We start from the raw sequence: 21,096 nt of genomic DNA, 5'->3' as shown, positions 1-21,096 counted from the left end.
ACATCCCTTTCAAATGCTGTTCAGAATATAAAGAATTTGAATTTGTTTTCTTCTCAAACAGCAGCCCAAAATGTATCTTTCCTCTCCACTGTCATCTCATCACTATAGTATTACCAATATGTTATATACAGAGTGAAGGGGAAACAGCCTGAAGAATGGTATGGGAAAACAATGGAGGAATGGGAGACAAGAGTGAAGGAAGGATTATGTGATTGCTTTATGTGATGAGGCAATCTGCTTTTGAATTAAGCAGCTCAATTACGTACAGGATTTCAGATGGAGATATTTCCCACCACACCTAGTAATAGTGGGATTTTAACCTGGTATGTTTGGCAAGGGAAAGATGTCCTCCACGACTGAGGTCTGACCAAAGTTGTGCTAGCTGTGTAAACTAAAATATCCCTCCAATTTAGCATAAGTTTAAGCTGAACTTTAGACCCTAACTCCAGTATTACACCAACCTGTTGTTCCATTTCTGTGTCTTCTCATCCTCCTCATAGTCTTTCCATAGGCATCTCATTGGTCACTGTTGAATGTATAACGCTAGACTAGATAGGCATTCTGTCTCAATGTCCATTGAGGGGGACAAATCACTATAATAATTTGCTTTTTGGTTGATCATTTCCGCTACCTTGGCAGCCACCTCTCCACAGAAGTCAACATTGACACGGAAATACAACACCGCCTGAGCTCTGTGAGTGCAGCTTTTTTCCAAATGAAGCAGGGAGTGCTTGAGGACCAGGACATCCATAGAGATACCAAGGTGCTTGTTTATAAAGCTATTGTCCTCCCAACCCTGCTATACGCCTGTGGGACATGGGCTGTCTACAGATGTCACATGCAACTCATGGAACGATTCCATCAGTGCTGCCTCCAGAAAATCCTGCATATCTCTTGGGAAGACAAGTGTACAGATGTCAGCGTGCTGGAAGAAGCAAAAACCACCAGCATTGAAGCGCTGGTCCTCCGCTATCAACGCTGGACTGGCCACGTTGTCCGGATGCCTGACCACTGTCTCCCAAAGCATTTGCTCTACTCCAAACTCAAGAATGGAAAATGGAATGTTGGTGGGCAGGTAAAGAGATTTAAAGATGGGCTCAAAGCCAACCTTAAAAACTGTTGCATAGACAGTGAGAACTGGGAAGCCAGCCCTTGAGCACTCCAGCTGGAGGTCAGCTGTGACCAGCAGTGCTGTAGAATTTGAAGAGGCACGAATGGCGGTCGAAAGAGAGAAACGTGCCAAGAGGAAGGCATGTCAAGCTAATCCTGACCGAGACCGCCTTCCACCTGGAAACCAATGCCCTCACTGCAGGAGAAGATGCAGATCAAGACTAGGGATCCGCAGTCACCTATGGACCCACCAATACACTGACCTTGGAAGACTATCCTACTTTGACAATGAGGGGTCACCTAAGTCTGTCTGAAACTATATTAATTCCTCTTATGTTGTAATAGCTACAATCATGTCAACTGCAGCTCAGCACAAACTTACTGTATTTGTCAAATGCAAGAATCCAAACCTTGAGGTAACTACATATTTTTGTGTGCTTCAGCAAGAATATGTTTGCTAATTCTGGCGATGTTCATACCCCGCCCCTCCCGGCTGGGGAGGGATGAGATACCTTTGGTCCTTGGATGTTTCAGTCTCCAATTCCCTCAAGTCCTTCTACTGTTGTCTAGGATGACAGGAAATGGAATTCTAATACAGGCAGAGAGATGAAAGGTTCTTCCTGCTGACATGCTTAGTGATTTCAGGGGTAGGGGTTTATTAATGTATAGCATAGCACTGCTGCAGGCATATAAGAGAAATTTAATCCATTTTTTTCTCATGCTGAAACCCTCACTGTTTATGAATCTATTATTTGCTCTATGGTGGAATTCCTCCTGCCAAATCAAAGTACCAGCTGAAAGGGGATGTCAATATATTGGTACTAATCAACTCCTCCTGGATGCTGTTTCAACCTTTTGAAAATGAAGTCAAGATGAAATATATATATAACATAATATATAGAGTTTGGGTCTTTGTTCTATCTTGTTATATCAAAAATAATAAGATCACAAGAAAATAAAGAAATGTCATGATCACATATGGATCTGTGCAAACAAACAGCTGTTATTTTATTAATGATAGCATGCAAATTGAATTATCTAATGCAATGATCACAATAATTAATTACTATAAAGATCTATCATCTTTTTGTTAATGTTTATAAAATGTTTGAAATTCTTGCAAGGTTTCTAATTTTTCAATTCTTTTGATGTATATTAGGAAACAACCACATATATTTGGCTGACTTCTGATGTAACTGTGGTGTCATATGCTATTAGTGTCTCCATGTGTATTTGGGGGACTGTCACATGAGATCCATTCATGTAACCACTGTGATTATTCTGGTTTCAATTGGTCTGGAAGGCATCACCTGCTCTCTCCTTTAGAAACAGAAGTGACTAAAGAATCACTCCCCATTTTGGTTAAAGATCATTTTGCACAGAAAACAAGTTGGGTGGCAGTACTGGAATAGCATTTAAATGGCTGGATCTTCTGGCTTCTTGTTATTGCTATTGCAAAATTCTGGGCCTCATGCAACTCACTGGCTCTGGAAGTAGGTCTAAAGACTAAATTCTAACTTTGAAGAGAAATCTTTGCTGAGGGAATCTTTCCAAGGTTTATTTATTCTTTTATTTATCTATTGTGTCAGGAGTGAACCAAATAGTTGTATTGTATTTAACACATACACAGAGAGAGTTTGCAAACTTTGCTTTATACTATATGTCCTTTGACCGGTAGCTGGAGTGCCTCTGGTGTTGCTATAAGAAGGTCCTCCATTGTGCATGTGGCAGGGCTCAGGTTGCATTTCCTGGGTAAAAAGTGGGATTTTCTCCTGCCATAGGTGGGTCTGATGATAAAGTTTTCTTTCTAAAGTTGGATTGATAAGGAACTGTTCCCAGTTGCCTGCCACCATCTGTTAGGGGACCTAGGGCCTTTAGAAGGGATGGTTTTCTAAACCCTCTACGAATAACATCAAGCCAAGACCCATTAAGACTGGGCTTGAGCATCAGCCAGAGAAGGAACAGATGCAGAGAACTTGTGTCTATCTCCATGTGAAGATAACACATTGCCCCAGCAGCATATCGTTTTGTAACTGGTCTGAATTTTAATTAGTCTGGATTTTAATGCTTTTGTTTATTTATCAATGTATGTATATATGCAGCATTGAATTGTTGCCTTTGTAAGGCTGCCCTGAGTCCCCTTTCAACTGTCTTTTTGCTTTGTAAGTCTAATAGCAATCCTCCTTCTATCAAGCTACTTAGGAGATTATATCTTTCTGGGAAGTAAAAAAGGTAAAGGTTTCTCCTTTATATTAAGTTTTGTTGTGTCTGACTCTGGGGGGTTGTGCTCATCTCCATTTCTAAGCTGAAGAGTCTGTGTTGTCCATAGACATCTCCAAGGTCATGTGGCCAGCATGACTGCATAGAGCGCCGTTACCTTCTCACCTGAGCGGTACCTATTGATCTACTCACATGCATATGTTTTCGAACTGCTAGGTTGGCAGATGCTGGGCCTAACAGTGGAAGCGCACCCCTGCTCTCCAGATTTGAACCGCCAATCTTTCAGTCAGCAAGTTCAGCAGCTCAGCGGTTTAACCTGCTGTGCCACCAGGGGGTGTACAATCTATATAAATAAAAATGTAATGTTCGTTTGTGGGATTAACAGAACTCAAAAACCACTGGACGAATTGACACCAAATTTGGACACAAGACACTTAACAACCCAATGTATGTCCTTCACTTAAAAAAATGATTTTGTCATTTGGGTGTTGTCGTTGCTGGGATTTATAGTTCACCTACAATCACAGAGCATTCTGAACCCCACCAACAATGGAACTGAACCAAACTTGGCACACAGTTCTCCCATGACCAACAGAAACTACTGGAAGGGTTTGGTGGACAGTGGTTTTGGAGTTGTAGTTATTTATTATTTATTTATTTATTTATTTAATACGCTTGTATACCGCCGATATCTCAGCCTAAAACGGCGACTCATCGCGGTTTACAACAACAATAATAAAACGACAATATTCCAGTTAAAATATAAAAACACAACATGTACACTACAGTTCACTACATCCAGATCACTTTGGACTCAAACAATGATGGATCTGGACCAAACTCTACACAAATACTCAATATGCCCAAATGTGAACACTGGTGGAGTTTGGGGAAAATAGAATCTTGACATTTTGGAGTTGTAGTTGCTGGGATTTATAGTTCACCTACAATCACAGAGCATTCTGAACCCCACCAACGACAGAATTGGGACAAACCTCCCACACAGAACCCCCATGTGGGCCACAGCAACACGTGGCAGGGGACGGCTAGTAAATTAATAAATTCCAAATGCCCATTTCAGCCAGTCATTGATTAAAAAGGCAAACAGGTCCACCAGGTAATAAAAATACTCTTTTAGACATTTACAAGGAATCACCACTTTACTCCTTCCTTTGCAGTGCATCTGACCTTAGGACAAATCAGAATACATTTTCTATCAATTCACCATATTTGTGCAAATTTAATGCGCCCCTCAATTTTAAAAACCTCAAAGCAAAAAAAGTATTTGCTGGTGAATGTAATGAAAAGCAGCAAAAAGTTGTTATAAATACCCTTTATAATTTACTGGTTTTGTCCTGACCTTGAGGATGTGTGTAAGAAATTACTAGACCCATGTTCAATACTTTAATTAAATGGATCATGGATGTTGAATTATTTAACTTTAAATGCCATTCCACTAATTGCTCTGGATTGCATGGCAAAGTAGCATAGTGGTAGAGCATTTCCATGCCATTCTGTAGATATGGAGTTAGAGTCTTGCTGGGTCTACTGTATTTCTTGGTTTTGATCCATTCTTTTAGTTACAAAAGAAAATCCCCTCTGTATTTGTTCATTTATGTGTTCTCCTGTGCCATTCACCCTCACAATGTTTACTATTTTGATATGAGTCTCTCTCTCCCCCCCCCCCCCCCCAAAGCAGACCCAGCAGGACTTGATCACCTCGACCACAGAACAACAGGCTCTACCATTATACTACTTTGCCTTATGACAATATTCTCAATCCAGAGCAATTAATGGAATACAGTCCAAAGTTAAACATTAAATAATGTAATATACGTGAGCCGTTCAACAAAAATACTGAACATGGGCTTAATAGTGTGTTATAGAGAGCCAATCGTTAAATTCTGGGCAAAATTGATAAGCACCTCTATGTAGTCTCTCCTTTTCCATAGATTAGCATTTGTAAGCTGAATGAAATACACGGATGCAACAAGGGTACTTTATAGGAGGCAGTACTAATGAGGACACAGTACAGTGTGATCAGCAGTGTTTTTCAAGTTTGATTTCAAATCTAACACATACCCTAATTTGTTCAATTCAATTTTGCCAAAAAAGGTGCACATTACATTCAAGTAAATACGGTAATATTAAAAGAGTGAGTTAGTTTACATCTGGCTAACAAACTCCATTGAAGATGACTTCAGACTTCAGACTTGATATCACTAACTAGCCAATAACTGAACAAATTGTTAAATCTCCTTGTAACTTCTCTTAGTCAAGCTGGTTGCCCTATACCTTTCATTGAAACCTTATCATTTCACTTCTGCCCCTTGCCAAATTAAATGAGAGGTGAACTACTTTGTTTTCAAGGGTCAGGTAGGTTGATGGATTTAATGGTGTGACTGTTATGCAAATTCTTTCTGACTGACTCAGACCTTCACAAGATAGTATCAGTTAGAATCCCTAGCTGAATTAACTCTCAACTGTTCAATGATTATTCTACTTCATGAACTGTAGCTAATAGCCCTTAGCCAGTCTGAGTGAAGGAATTAATAATATCCTCGTTATTATGTAAATGAAGGTTCTCTTATCCAATTGGATTCTGAGCATATTTTAGGGATCAGTGGCTCTAAGATCCTTGGGCTGTGGTTTGCTTAGTTCCATTTCAGACTGCTGAAAGTGAATGTGGACATTTAAAATCCATGTACGAACACTATTAACACTTTTTATGTTGGGCATAAAAGCAGTGTTGGAAATGACAACCTCCTTCAAGCCTTCTCTTGTAATCTGTTTATCTATGATCCTGTTGCCTACTGTTTCCTATTCTGGTATGCAGCTTCCTTTACTCTATGGTTCCTGAGAAGTTATAAAAGGGGATTTTATCTCTCTCTCCTTTTGTCTATGTGAACTGTTGATAGCTGTTTTTGTTACAAAAGAGATGCCCTGGCCAGCTGGTATAAGACACCATCTCAAACATATCTAAAACTGGACCAATAAGTTTTGTACCTGTGCTTACTGAACACATGAAGGCTGCGAGTAAACCAAATATGCTATTTTTATCCAAGTCTACTTCCTTTTTGTCTCTTGAGTGCTTGATATAAAACAAGAGAGTATATATTTCTGGGCACTGAAAAACCCTTCTAAAGCTCTGCTGTTTTTATGCACTGGCAAATCTCTGTTTTCCTAACAGATCAGAGATAACAGGCTATTCAATCTAACAATTGAAACTATTGCTTTGCATAATTATATCTGGTTGTATACCACAAGAGACAATTCTACTCTAAAGATTTTTGGCTCTTCTCTGAAAGATCATGCTTTTCTAAAATGTTATGATCTCCAAAAGGTATTTTCCAAAAGGCAATAAATGCCATTTCCCAAAACATAGCCCTTAAATTACTTTAAATGAAAGAAGAATCTACATGTTGCGTGAAGAAAAGAAATATTTTGAAAAAATTCAAATAATACCACCTTCTCCAAGTTTCTGTCAGTCGGAAACAGGAGAGTCTCATGTGTTCCAACCAAGTTTCCAACCATGCTTGTTCCTTCATCCAGTTCAGTAGATGAAGCATTAATATCTATGGCTCTTTTCATTAAAGTAAGTGCTATAATCTATGTGCATGCATGCACGCATGTGCACACACACTGTGTAGTGGATTTGAAAGGATTCTTATAATTAGTCTGAATGGCTACTTCAATTACAGGTTTTTATATTCTTTAAAACTTTGGTTTTGCAATTACAGGCTATATGCACAATAAGTGTAATGAGTTTAGCTACCATACCTTCAATTAATTTAAGTGTTGGGGTATTTGCAAATTTCAGTGTTACATATAGAAAGCTTTTTGTTCTGTTTTATTTTGAAGCTAGAACAAATCAATATAAATCTAAAAGTGAACCTATCAGATCTTAAACGTGCTTATTCTCCTTTATTTATCATGTTAGTTTCCCGCCTTCCTCATCCCAGAGGGGACTCAAGGCGGTCTTACAACAGGCAGCAATTTGATGCCATACATACATGTGTCAAATAAATAATTACAATTAAAACCAAATAATTAAAAATAAATTATTAAAACATCAATTAAAACCATGCCATCCAAAACATAATCCAGGGCCGTTCCATTTGTCAATAACATTGATTTGTGGTCACTTATTACATTGCTCCAATTGCTTCTCAAAAGCTTGGTCCCAAAGCCACATCTTAAGTTTTTTCCTGAAGGTCAGGAGAGAAGGAGCTGATCTGATTTTGTTGAGGAGTGAGTTCCACAGAAGAGGGACCACCACTGAGAAGGTCCTGTCTCTCGTCCCCACCAGTCGTGCCTGCGAAGAAGGTGGGACCGAGAGCAGGGCCTCCCCGGACGATCTTAACCTCTGAGAGGGTTCATAGAGAGAGATAGATTTGGACAGGTAAGCTGGGCCAGAACTGTTTAGAGCTTTATAGGCTAAAGCCAGCACTTTGAATTGTGTTTGGTAGCAAACTGGCAGCCAGTGCAGCTGGCGTAACAGGGGAATTGTGTGCTCCCTGTACCCCACTCCGATGAGCAATCTGGCTGCATCTCATTGGACCACCTGAAGCTTCCGAACAGTCTTCAAAGGCAACCCCATGTAGAGCATGTTGCAGTAATTTATTTGGGATGTAACCAGAGTGTGGACTAAAGTCCAGAGCATGGACATTATGCTTGTTACTGTAAGTATGCTCCAAAGCTGTAAAGTCAAAGGATAAGTTGTATTTCTTCTTTATCCAAAGAAAACTAGAGGCATCAGGATTAATAAACATGTAGACTTTCAAAAGGAGGGATCAGGAAGTTTACAGGGGAAAGATATATAAAGTAACTGTAAAATGCTGAATTTTGTTTTTATATACAGGTTTAGCATAGGTGAACATTACTTTACCAATCAAATATTATGTTTCCCTTGTGTACAGGAAACATTATAGAGTAATTTATGATTACAATCTATTCGGCACTGCTGATATGCAACCTCTTTTGACTTCAGTAGCTGTATACAGCTACTACATCTTTGGAGAAAAGTTACATAATTACGCTAAACAATTAGTGTCACGCTAGAATTATGCCACACAATTAGTATCATGGATCCTTCTTAATGAAAAAAAAAAACCCCTCCGCTACTAGAGATTGAAATTGTTTTGCAGTTCTGAGAACTGACAGTGGTTGTAGATGTTTTACCATTAAGTACATTGTTCTTGTCAAGAGTGGGCATATCTTAAGTGACAAGAGAGGGTCCTTGAGGCAAATCTCTTGTGAATATTTTAAAGTCCCTCTACTATTATGGTATGCCAGGGTGAGGAAATCTTGATCCATGTGATAGCTTGTCCTCTTACCTGCAGGCTACGTTAGCCTGCAGATGTCACCAAAAGGAAGGGTTTCTGAAGGACTCCCAACCAGCCTATTTACTCAGCAAACAGCAAGTTTAACAGAGCTCATTAATAGCATACAAAATGTGATGATTCAAAACAAACATCCTTTTCCATCTTCTTCCCCCAGTTGAGGAATATTTTGTTACAGGAAACAAGATTCCAGCTTAGGATTTTTGTACAGCTTGGGAGGTGTATGTCTTTCCTCTTGGAGACTAGAATTTCCTTCTCTTTTACCATGAGACTGATGAACTAAGTAGAGAAGCTCAACTATCTCTTTCTGAGCCTAGAAACAAAGCGAAATAATTGCACTTTGCTGATGGCCGCCATTTTGAGTAGAACCCTTACATCTAGTTTCGTAATTAATGGGCCTTAATTTCCTGTAAAAGAGCATGGCGCTGTCACTTCTTCCATGTGGGTCTGGAGTCTGCTGTCATTACTGGATTTAAAAGAGGAACAGAAACAGACTGTGTTTTGAGATGGGTTCACCACTTGATTGACAAGACAAGTATTAGTCTCTTTTTATGGGGTGTGGAAGAATATTTTAAAAAGGATTCAGCAATCAGCCTCCAAATGATCTGTACTACAGATCATATGAGATACCTTGTAGTTCCCATTTCATGAAATGAACATTAATTGCAGTCAATTGTATACTACATATGTTTCTTTAAGTTTGGATCTGGAATGCATCAAGATGCTCAGGAACGGATGTATAGTTCTGCTTTGCGGTCCTTCATCTTTAGTAATTTCAGTCTTTTAGATAATCACTATTTGGTGGTTGGAGGCCAATCTAGTGATTGGAACCATTAAGCAAATTTTTAGAGCCCCATTTACTCCTGGATATACTATCCATTTATGAAAAAAATGGAACCTCAGACTACAATGACTGAATTGTATAACTGTAATTAAATAATAAGCAGTTTCCGTAAAACATTGTTTACTAGCAGTTTGTCACCAGTGGAGGGTGCACACTAACATTGATAAAATAATCTTCAACCCATAAAAGTGGCACTGACACTTTCTTCAGGAAGAGCAGAAGTTACTCCATGGATATAAGTAGATTAGTTTGAGAACAATTGAAGTCATTAATTTTTTTATCAAAATGGAGACCCCATCCCAAAAGTAAATATTTTGTTAACTCGCCTTTGCAGTCTGGTGGCATGAGGAATCAGAGAAAGGAACCAGATGGCTGAAACGGAAAGGCTTGAAACCTTTTCCAGCTTTCAGCAACACCTGTGAATCAAGGGCACCTTAATACACAAAGGCAAGACAGCCAAAGCACATACATAAACCAGAAGAGAAATACTCTTCACAAAGCTGAAAATACTCTTACACATCTCTTTAATCTGGAATTTACCTGGAATAATGTGTTCATTCTGGGCACCACAATTTAAGAAAGAGATTAACAAGCTGGAACATGTCCAGAGAAGGGCAACCAAATTGATCATAAGTTTGAATGTCAAGGTCTGTGAAGAGCATCTTAGGGAGCTGGGTATGTTTAAGTTGGAGAAAAGGCAGCTAAGCAGGGACATGATAGCCATGTTTAAATATTTGAGAAGATGTCACATTGTAGAATTTCTGATGGTCAGAGCTGTTTGGCAGTGGAATGTACTGCCTTGGAGCGTGATGGAGTCTCCTTTTTTTGGGGGGGGGGGGTTTACGCAGAGACTGGGTGGCCATATGTTGGGTTCGCTCTGATTGTGTGTTCCTGCATATCAGGGGATTGGACTGGATGACCCCTTTGATCTTTTCCAACTCTATGATTCCTACAAGCTAAAAACTGTTTGTTGCCTCTGTACTAGATCTTGAAAGTTTATATAGATGCTGTTCTTAAGTATCTTCAGTGAACTACCTTTCCCCTCCTGATAGTCAGAAGTATAGGAACAGACACTTAGATACAGCATTTTCTCCTTTCACATGAGCTAGGAATAGTTGGAAGAGGTAATTCTTGCTTCCGCCCCCCAACCTTCTATGGGTCATGTTTCAGAAAGTACTCAAACTGTCAATATTAATCTTCTGCGAGTGGATCCCCTCTGCTGTTGAGATCAAGAGGTCATGGCGGCTCCATCCTAGCTGTTCTGAGAACATGTATATGGCAATTTATCAAAAAATCCCTTTTATCCTGAATAAATGAAAAGAGCAACTTCTGTCTGCTCTATCCTGGGATACCAATGAGAATATATATATTTTCTCCTCTCACTCATGAAGTAATACATTAAATTCAATCTATTGGTGGATGAATTATGAAGTCATGAAAAGAAATGTAAAAAAAGTGCCAGATATTATTGGGCAATTCAAGTAAGCCCAAAGCCAAATAACAGAAGTAGGTTTCACCCAAAACAACCTAAAAGAACTCATCGGGGAATTGTCCACATTGCCCTGCATTGTGTCCCAGAATAGACATGAAGTGTGGTACTCAAGTTCATATCTCCTGTGCTTTCCTTTACTTCAAGAGGAATATGAACAGCCAAACCAAAGGATCTTCTGTCTTTCACTAATAGAAAGTTTAGGGGTAAGCTATCAATTTTGTATGGTTGAATGTATTGTCAAAGGCTTTCATAGCCGGAATCACCAGGTTATTGCAGGTTTTTTGGGCTGCATGGCCATGTTCTAGAAGCATTCTCTCCTGACATTTCCCTGCATCTATGGCAGGCATCCTCAGAGGTAGAGAGGTCATGGTTGTCTCAATTCAGTAAATCATTCCTCATCATAATAATGGGAATGGGGAGTTAGTTTTAGTTTTGAATCTGACAAAACTAAAATGGACCTTATTGGTGAAAGAGAAGCTGAAGATAGTTACTTATTTGGCAATATTCACAATGTCATTTAAATCTTGTGATTTCCAGTATACAGTTATCTAGGGCTTCAAAACACACTTACACACTATTTCTAGAAAGCCTGAACACAACCACTTTGATTTCTTTAAGCCATAATTAGAGGGTTGCTTTGGCAATTTTAAACAAGAGACTGATCATTTACTTAATAAGTCTATTCGCTTGTAGAGTCTCATCATTAAAGTTCCTTTTACTTGTCTGTGGCTGAAGGCCAACCTGACCCATTTTGTTGAGTCTTGTTCCTAACTGATACGAATGAATTCATCAGAGTAGGTCATTCAGAAATTATAATGCCAAGGAACAATAATGAGGACTTCTGAAAACCAAATCTGTGCAGGATTCATAGGTCAATAAAGGCTCTGAGTAACAGTACCCTCACATCAAGTTAATTTTCACACAGGTAATTGCAAGCATTCATGCCAGGAGTTCTTGTTCTGAGCTATAGTCAGAAGTTTTAAACATATCTTTGAGTTTGTTATAGGCTATTTCTCACCAGTGTGTGTAATATAAAGAAATGCCGTCTTTGCCACATTTTCATCTTCTCTTCCATTACAGAATTCAAGACTCTTGTTTGGTCTCACAATAAATGTGATTTTGCTGAAAATAAGAAATTTTTCACTAAGATTATCCACTAAATTCCTGATTTAAACAGATATTTTAAAGAGACTTTTTACTACACGAAGATAGTATTCCAACCATTACATATGAGAAATGATGGCAGATTTCATATGAAGTACAGGAGGCTGTCTCATCCAGATGGACCAGAAACTTAGGGCTAATTCAGACATTGTATTGGTAACCATTTAAAAAGATTCCCATGGTTTCAAACTTACAAAGCTGCCTTGATAATAAAAATATCATCGGCATAAATTTGGGGCACTGCTACCAATAATGGTTCTCTATCATCTAACATTTCTTTCTATTTTAGTTGAATTAATTCAAAATGTCAGGGATCTTTCAGATGCAAAACAAGTGCTGTAAAAGTGGGCTATAGATTTTCCTTGCTTGTCCAGTCAGATATAGTGCATGACCAAGTAAGGAAAATCATAGATATGGTAACCTTTTCCCTATGGCACGCTCCCAAATAACACGGAGTAGCAATTGCATTGTTTCTTAAGTTCTGAAGGACTGGCTGTTGTAGTTCAGCCCATGATTGTGCCTGCTCCTAATGTCAGTGAAGACGTGGATCCGGGATTTCTGCGCTTGCAAGCCAGCTTGAACTTTTAAGTCCTGAAACTGAGCAGTGTGTGTCTCCAGCAGCTGGTGAAGGCCACATTCCAGAGAGGGACCCAGATGCTGCCGAGAAGCTGTTCTCTGTGGAAGCAAGGTCACATGCTGAAATGCGTTAATGAGCTTTTAGATAGGAGACTTAGTTTTCGTACACTCCATGTGGGTCAACAGCATCTTCAACGGTCACAGCGCTTGTTACAGAAAAAGCTGTTATCAGGCAGCTAGGAAAAATGGCATGATTTCATGTCTTTATTAGAGAGATCAGGGGGATTTTCCAGCCAGTCTGGGCAACACTAGTATTGAAGCAATAACTCTTGCCAAGTTAACTCTGTTAAAATCCTCTGTTAAAGGAATTCTACTTCATGTCTCAGTTCATTCATGTTTCCTGCTTTCAAGTTTGAAGGATTATTCCTGGATTTTTGTTTTGGATTTTATGTTACCCTGTGTTTCCCGGTTCTTTTGTATTCCTCTGATGGATGCCCTGATGTTTTGGCTTTTTGAATCTACTCTTGTACCTTGGATCTTGTGGACTATTTCATATATTAGGACTTTGACATTTTCTACTATTTTTGCTGAACTGCTTTTTATATAATTTTCAATAAACGCTTACTGTGGTCCACACTCTTGTTACATCCCAAATAGACTACTGCAATGCGCTGTATGTGGGGTTGCCTCTGAAGACAACCCCACCCCTCTGCTAGTCCAATGCACGGCAAGCAGCAAGCGGGAGCGGGGTACAGGGATCACACAACTCTCTTGTTACACTAGTTCCACTGACTGCCTATTAGCTTCCAAACACAATTCAAAGTGCTAGTTTTGACCTATAAAGCCCTAAACGGCTCTGTCCGAATGTCTCTCTCCTTATGAACTATGAAGAACTTTTAGATCATCTGGGGAGGCCCTGCTCTCGGTCACACCACCATCACAGTCACGTTTGATGGGGATGAGAGACAGGACCTTCTCCATGGTGGCCCCTCGGCTGTGGAACTCCCTCCCTAAAGAGGTTAAATCTGCCCCCTTCCGCCTGACTTTTCGCAAGACATTTAAGACTTGGCTATGGAAGCGTTTGCAGAATAGACGGTTATTATTGGCTTAGATGAGATCGTATGGATCACATTTTTGGACTGATTTGGAGCACGTTTTAAACTTGGCATACTGTTTTTATATGTATATTTATTACCATTTTATGTAATTTTGTATTTTATTGGTGTTTTTATATTGTTGGAAGCTGCCCCGAAGCCCTCTTTGAAGGTTGAGAATAGGGATACAAATGTTCTAAATAAATAAATAAATAAATAAATACTGTTTTAACTTGGAATTGAGTGTGGTGGTTGAGGACAGAGGTGTGCTTCCTGCCCTGAAGTGCAACACTGCATGGAAGTGTGAAAACTGAGAGGGAAAACTGTATATTTCTGCATGGCAGAAGGTTGGACTGAATGATCCTTATGGTCTCTTCCAACTCTATGATTCTATGGATTTCAATGACCCATCACATTTAGGCTGAAAACCAAGATAGACACATCATTGTACAACTGATATAACAATTGTAGTTGGCATATGCCATTCAAAAATTATATGAACTTATTTTTATTTAAATCATTTTATTCCACCCTTCTCATCTATTTTGTGCTACTCAAGACAGTTTACAACATCTATAATTACAATTCAAAAAGAAAAGACAATGATACAGAAGGCAGTTGGAAAATCATTCCAGGTAGAGAAATTCAATCCAAGAAGCCACGGTCCTAAATCTGCAGAACCTGAGCAGGGCAGATGATGAAAGGGCAGTGTATGGTAGGATAGTGGTTGTGTATGTGTTAATCATATGTGGATGCTTTTCTTTAAGAGTGAAACAAGCCACCAAATGGTTCATTCATCGACTAGATCTAAGGTTCATTACATATTAATGGCTATATGATTTGTTATGGGAGTAGTTTTTCCTACAAAAAATAAAGGTAATGAAAGTTAATGTTGATGAATATTTTTTAAATGAAGCTAAAGGTGTTAAGAGGCATTTTTGATAAAATCAATTTTGCAGTAGATGAAAGTATTTCATTTTTGATATAACTGCAGAATTAAAAACTAACTGCTGCTGCCTTTACTGCTATGGGCTGTGTCACAGTAAAAGTGAGAAATGTTTTGTCGAAGGCTTTCATGGCCGAAATCACTGGGTTGTTGTAGGTTTTTTCAGGCTATATGGCCATGTTCTAGAGGCATTCTCTCCTGACGTTTTGCCTGCATCTATTGCAAGCATCCTCAGAGGTAGTGAGGTCTATTGGAACTAGGAAAATTCCTAGTTCCAACAGACCAATTTTCCTAGTTCCAACAGACCTCACTAACTCTGAGGATGCTTGTCATAGATGCAGGCGAAACGTCAGGAAATAATGCCTCTAGAACGTGGCCATAAAGCCCGAAAAAACATACAACAAACAAAGTGAGAAACGTTCAGAACTGGAGGTCAGAAGTCTGCAATGACAGTAAAAGGGGCAGCACAACTGAAAGAACATTCATGGGAGTAGCCACTGCAGGCAAAAGTCAACATAACACTAGGTTGTACAAAATTATTTTTGCTTTGACGTGGAGATGTCAAAATAGATTTGCAGTATTTACTGTACAACAGTGAATTGTGTCAGCCTCCAAGCCATTTTAGCACATCTACATTCAAGGAAGGGCTATAAAAAGTACATTCACACTGCTAAGGCTGAGCTCCTTCAGAGGAAAGAAATCCACACTTTGGTATGTTAGGGTATGCTGTGTAGTATGTAGATCAAGCCAAACACAAAAGGCATACTAAAGAAGGCAAAGACAAAAATCGCATGGTCTAGGTTTGCGTATGTTTTTGCAATAGAGTATTTATAAACTGTTACATAATTTTTGTGGCTGTCAGAAAAATTGCAGTTTAACTTGTATAAATATGCATTAAACTGACTTTTTTTGTTCTTGGAAAACCTAACTTGGTATATCCTTGCCTGAGTTCCACAGAATTCTGGAAATTGATTTGATGAGTTATTTTATGTATAGTGGATGTTAGCTGAATAAGCTGATCTCGCTCTGTAATCAGGCTTTGCAAAGTGGCTGTTTCAAGCAGCAAAATTGTGTCAGTGTAAGATTTAAGAACATATTTTTTTTGATCAGACCAAAGGCCTCTCTAGTCCAACATTCTGTTGATATAGTGGTTTATGGGAAGCTTGCCAGAAACATGTGATTAGAACTGCCTCAATGTTTTGTACTCCACAGCAATAGATGTACAGAGGCATATTGTCTCTAATACTAGAGGTGACATACAGCTGTCCTAATCAGTAGTCATCCATGGCCCAGTCTTCTATATACTGTATTTTTCTAGTCCCCTTTAAAGTCAGTGAAGTTGTCAGTGAAACCCATTGTCTTTATGTACTATGAAGAAATATGTATACTCTCCCACCATTTCCTTTTAAGTAGATAACTCTCGGTCTTGTATTATGAGAAAGAGTTCTATCAGCCTACTTTCTCCACACCATGCTTAATTTTATTCAATCTCAATCATGTTTGGGTTGCTGTGTTTTTCCAGGCTGTATGGCTATGTTCCAGAAGCATACTTTCATGACATTTCACCCACATTTATGGCAAGTATCATCATGAGTTGTGTTGGAAACTAGGCAAGTGACGTTTATATATCTGTGGAATGTCCAGGGTGGGAGAAAGAACGCTTGTCTGCTTGAAGCAAGTATGAATGTTGCAGTTGGCCACCTTTTGCATTGCATAGCAACATTCACACTTGTCTCAAGCAGACAAGAGTTCTTTCTCCCACCCTGGACATTCCACAAATATTTAAACCTCACTTGCCTAGTTTTCAACAGACCTCACAACTTCTGAGGATGCATGCCATAGATGTTGGTGAAACTTCAGGAGAGAACGCTTCTGGAACATAGCTATATAGCGCGGAAAACTCACAACGACCCAGTGATTCTGATCATGAAAGCCTTCGACAACACATCAATCATGTTTTCTGTTTCTTGCATTCTTTTGGAGTTCAATATCCTCCAGGTTGCAACCTTTCCTCTGAGCTTTATTACTTCCACCTCTTAATCATTTGGTCTCCCTCTTCTAGATCTTTTTCTATATGTCTATATCATCCTTTTAAAGTTACAATGACCAGAGCTGTACACCTTCATACAAACGATGTTACAGTAAGGATTTATGTAAGAATAGTATTATATTGACATTTTATTTCCTATTCCCTTTACAGTTATGCCAAATGTGGACTTGACATTTTTACAGCAGCCACACAATGGGACTGGGTGTTCACAGACCAAGGTTGCATTCTTGGCCACGCACTACCATATAACATCTCATCAGAATATATAAGAAGTTGGGATTATTTGACCCAATATGAAACACTTTACCAATAAGGGAGAAAGGATGGGAGGGTAGAGCCAAGTCATAAATCCTTTCTCCCTTATTGATTGTATCAGCATTTTTGTGGTTCCTGTGTTGTAATGTGCAAGTCCTGATTAGAGCTCCTCACTGAGATATTCATTTTAAAAAATCAGCACCTTCATTACAGACTTTGCTCTGCTTCAGACCTCTTGTCAAACGCCAACAATCCCAGCCACCCTAGGTTTAGATCATGTACAAATACAATAAAGTGCTGCACTGGGTAAATGGAGCACTTAAGGCTATGGTGTGGTACAGCACTAGTAAGCATGTATGCATAGCATATACTAGTACACAACTCCCAAGATATGTATTTGAAATAAATAAATAAAAGCAAATTGAAGGGATATTCCAAATACTGCAGACAAATTTACAGCAAGCAGTTAACATAATTGAGCAACAGGGTTCTGATTGGCTCATAGCTTCAAGTTAAGTAGAGACAGTAGTCTAACTTCTACTGCCCTGTCACTAGTATTGAAAGATCACAGTCCATGTACTTGGCTTATGTACATGGACTGGGATAGGGACTTCAATTTTTTGGCATCAGGCATAAAAATGTCTGAGCTAGCCTACTGATAGATACGATAGATAGACAGACAGACAGACAGACAGACAGACAGACAGTTGCCTTGAGTCCCCTCCGGGTTGAGAAAGGTGGGGTAGAAATGTAATAAATAAATAAATAAGTTTGTACTGATTGAGTAGAGACAAAACATTATCAGAATAAGTTGAGTCCTTCATCATACCAGGCGCACCAAGATACAACAATGTTCACATCTGGATTTTGGGTCATCCATTAAGGAGGTTGTAATCCATGCTTGCAAAATACCTTTAGTCTTTAGTCTCAATCACATCATAGACATTTTCAATGCACAGTGTATTCTTTTGTTATCTGAATTGAGATTCCCTTCTTTTAACTCTTTTGGAGAGAACACAGATGTTCTGCTCAGTACCATCCCGTTCAAAGGCCTTTGCACATATGTATATGACAGTATCCGTGTATGCCACATCTGTTCAAATCTAGATCATGGTGTGGCTTTCTGACAGGATGGAAATAAGAAAAAAGATATGCTGGAAGATGCCATGGCAGAGCCTGTACATTAATTTGTTGTTGAATTTTCTGCACAATTCAGTAGTGCCTAGTTTTCTTAACATGGATTATATTCCTTTTCCAGTGTTTGTTTGTTTAAAGACATCCTTACATTAGTGGATCAATATACAGAAATGTTTCCCGCTTGCCGTTCCTAATGCCTAAATTAAACGGAAATACTTTATAACTGATTTATAACAGTCCAGCCGCACTAATAGTAGAAGACTTACTTTAATGGGTCAAGTCTCAACAAATGAGAAGATGCTTTCATTACATAGTCAAGGTCCGATTTCGACATAAGGTTTTCCCCCAGGTAACAATATCTGTGAAAGAATACATGTGAAAAAATTATGTAGGAAATATGTCTCAAAATCCATGTGGATTTTGCACTGAGGAAAATAAATGATAGGAGTGAGCAACAGTCTTAGCTTTTGAAATCCCACGTAATGTTTTCACAGATATTTTGTTTTACTTTTTTTCTGCAAAGGACAAACACTGCTTTGAACAGAAGTGCCAATGGCGTATAGTTTAATTATAATGGTCACCAGCTCTTTTTCCACGTCAGATATATCACATTTGTTGAAAAATGTGAATGGAAAAGAAAAGATTTTGCAAAACAGCTGGGTTGAGACATGTTGATACTGAACTTATCAGTGGATTAGAGCTTGATGATATTTGGCACTCACTAATAACAGTACTCAGTGTAGAGCAGTGTTCCAACCTGTGGGTCTTCAGGTGTTTTGGCCTACAAGTCCCGGAAATCTCAACCAGTTTGCCAGCTGTTAGGATTTCTGGGAGTTGAAGGCCCAAACATCTGGGGACCCACAGATTGAGAACTACTGGAGGAAAAAGACAGCCCATATATTACTAGTTAGTAAGGAAATGGACCTAAACTTTCAATTGTAGGCGGTGTGGATTTCAATTTTGTGTACTGAAAGTTCAAACTTTGAGGAGACCTTTGATTCTTGATTATTGCAAAAATGTTTCACTTTGACATGCAATTAGAATTATGATAACTAGTCATTTTAAATAGCTCTAGGTAACATGCATTGGACTACCATGGACATATGAATCCAGTAAAATTAAATTTTTGCTATATGAAATGTTCCATTAAACCTGAAGGTGTTCCTTTTACTGACCCTAACCCTAACCTTTTACCCTAACCCTAACCTTTGAAAAAATTATTTTCACTGTCCTTTTCTTTTCCCTGTATTTAATTGAATGTTACCACTCCTTCCACAAAAGCTCCACTTACTATATTGTTTGGTTTTCTTCCTCCTCCTCCTACTCTTTTTAAATTCCTTCTTCCTGCTACTGTTTTGAAAATCAATAACTCATTTAGAAAACTGCTTTTATGAGATTTGCAATTAATAAGTTGAAGAGGTGAGTGCATTTTCATCAGCACAAATACTTCTTTCAGTGTTTCTAATAGTGTTTAATCCAGGTCATTTCCATGCAGAAAGAATTCCAGGATATATCAGCTATTTCAACAATGCTGGTATCCGTGACTACATTCATGTAGTTAGAGGCCATGGATGTGAGGAGATGTGTTCAGAATATTCAGAACCCAAATTTGGAAAAATAAAAAAATCAAAGGAAAAAACTTTCCAGGGATTAAATCACTGGTAGTTTCAACTAGAATACACCATCTGAATTAGTGACATCCCCGTAAGTAAACATTTATGTAAATTCAACAGATCTACTCTAGTTAGGATGCAGAAGTTGGATTTAGGCTGCTAAATGCTGACAGCCCAACATTCTCAGAAGACAAGGAGTCTAATTAATCCATTTTGGTATTTGTGACAATAATGATGAAACAGAATTGTGTGAAATTCACATTTCTAAGATATGTTTTAGTACAGTGTGTTTATTTGGAAAATAACAATTTTGAGTCCAGCTGCACTATAAATTGCTAGACAGCAAACATGCATGGTGTTGATCTGTTGCATTTCAAACATATTTTGACATATCTAGGAGCACAGTTGCAAAGTGATTCTATTTCTTATAGACAGGGCGAAGTGTTTTCTTTTTAGCTCACAGTCAACCATCTAAAGGTTATAAGGGAGAAGGGTTTGAGATAGGCCCAGATTGACTCTTGACTCAATGCTAGTGGACCAGGAGACATTAAATGTGGGTCTCTACCCCACGGTGTCACACTCGCTAGTGATATTGGATGGGCCAGTAATGCCTGGGCCTCTAGTAGTATTGGATGGGCCTTCCCTAGATATATATTTATACTTTCAAAACATCTGACATGGTGTAATGGCTTGAGTATTTGAGTGCAACTGTAGAGACCAGGGTTAAAATCCCTACTGAACCATTGGAAGCTGCTGGGTGACCTTGGGCAAGTTGGAGAAAAGAAAAGCTCACAGGTGAGGTGTTCATCAGAAATTTGCTACCCTTTTGAATCACATCTTAAATATAAAGGCATGTAGTTATGGTGGATGTCTGTTACTCTTTACTGCCTGTTTTAATTGGCTACTTTGGAGTGTTACAAGTTCTGGTAGTAGCCCAGCCGCTGGAGGTTTCTGTGTACACATGCATTACATATCACGGGTATTCAAAGTTTTATACCTTGTTGGGGAGGAATATATGAGAGCATGGGTTGTCCCACAATTAGTCTTGTGTTTGGAGAATAGTAGCATGCCTATAAAATGTGCGGTTACTGTTCCATTATCCGGGTGGAGGCCAAAAGAGGGTGCTAGACAGAGAAGGATAGTTCGTTTTATGGGGAGAGGGGGATTTGAAGGAGTAAAACTATTTCCTGTTGTTTTCCTGTTATCTCCCCCCCCCCCCCCCCACACACACACACATGTCTCTGTCATGGAAA

At 38.9% G+C, this 21,096-nt stretch overlaps 2 protein-coding genes across 5 annotated transcripts in view; one reads left to right on the top strand and one right to left on the bottom strand.

The window, feature by feature from the left end:
- Positions 1–21,096, top strand: part of DOCK1 (dedicator of cytokinesis 1) — a 530,863-nt gene that overhangs the window by 200,582 nt on the left and 309,185 nt on the right. The gene's annotated exons all lie outside the window — the stretch shown is intronic.
- Positions 1–21,096, bottom strand: part of INSYN2A (inhibitory synaptic factor 2A) — a 77,467-nt gene that overhangs the window by 18,485 nt on the left and 37,886 nt on the right. For 2 of the 4 annotated variants that reach the window (XM_060768621.2, XM_067465791.1), the window contains exon 4: positions 18,497–18,589. The exons of the other annotated variants lie outside the window; for them this stretch is intronic. In XM_060768621.2, the coding sequence (XP_060624604.2) occupies positions 18,497–18,589 (93 nt within the window). The remainder of the gene's footprint in view (positions 1–18,496; positions 18,590–21,096) is intronic. 4 annotated transcript variants of the gene reach the window in all.

This window comes from Anolis sagrei, chromosome 3 (genome assembly GCF_037176765.1).
Source record: "Anolis sagrei isolate rAnoSag1 chromosome 3, rAnoSag1.mat, whole genome shotgun sequence".
Taxonomy (NCBI): domain Eukaryota; kingdom Metazoa; phylum Chordata; class Lepidosauria; order Squamata; family Dactyloidae; genus Anolis; species Anolis sagrei.
The sequence above is the reverse complement of the archived record's forward strand: the minus strand, read 5'-3'. Positions and strand labels throughout refer to the sequence as shown.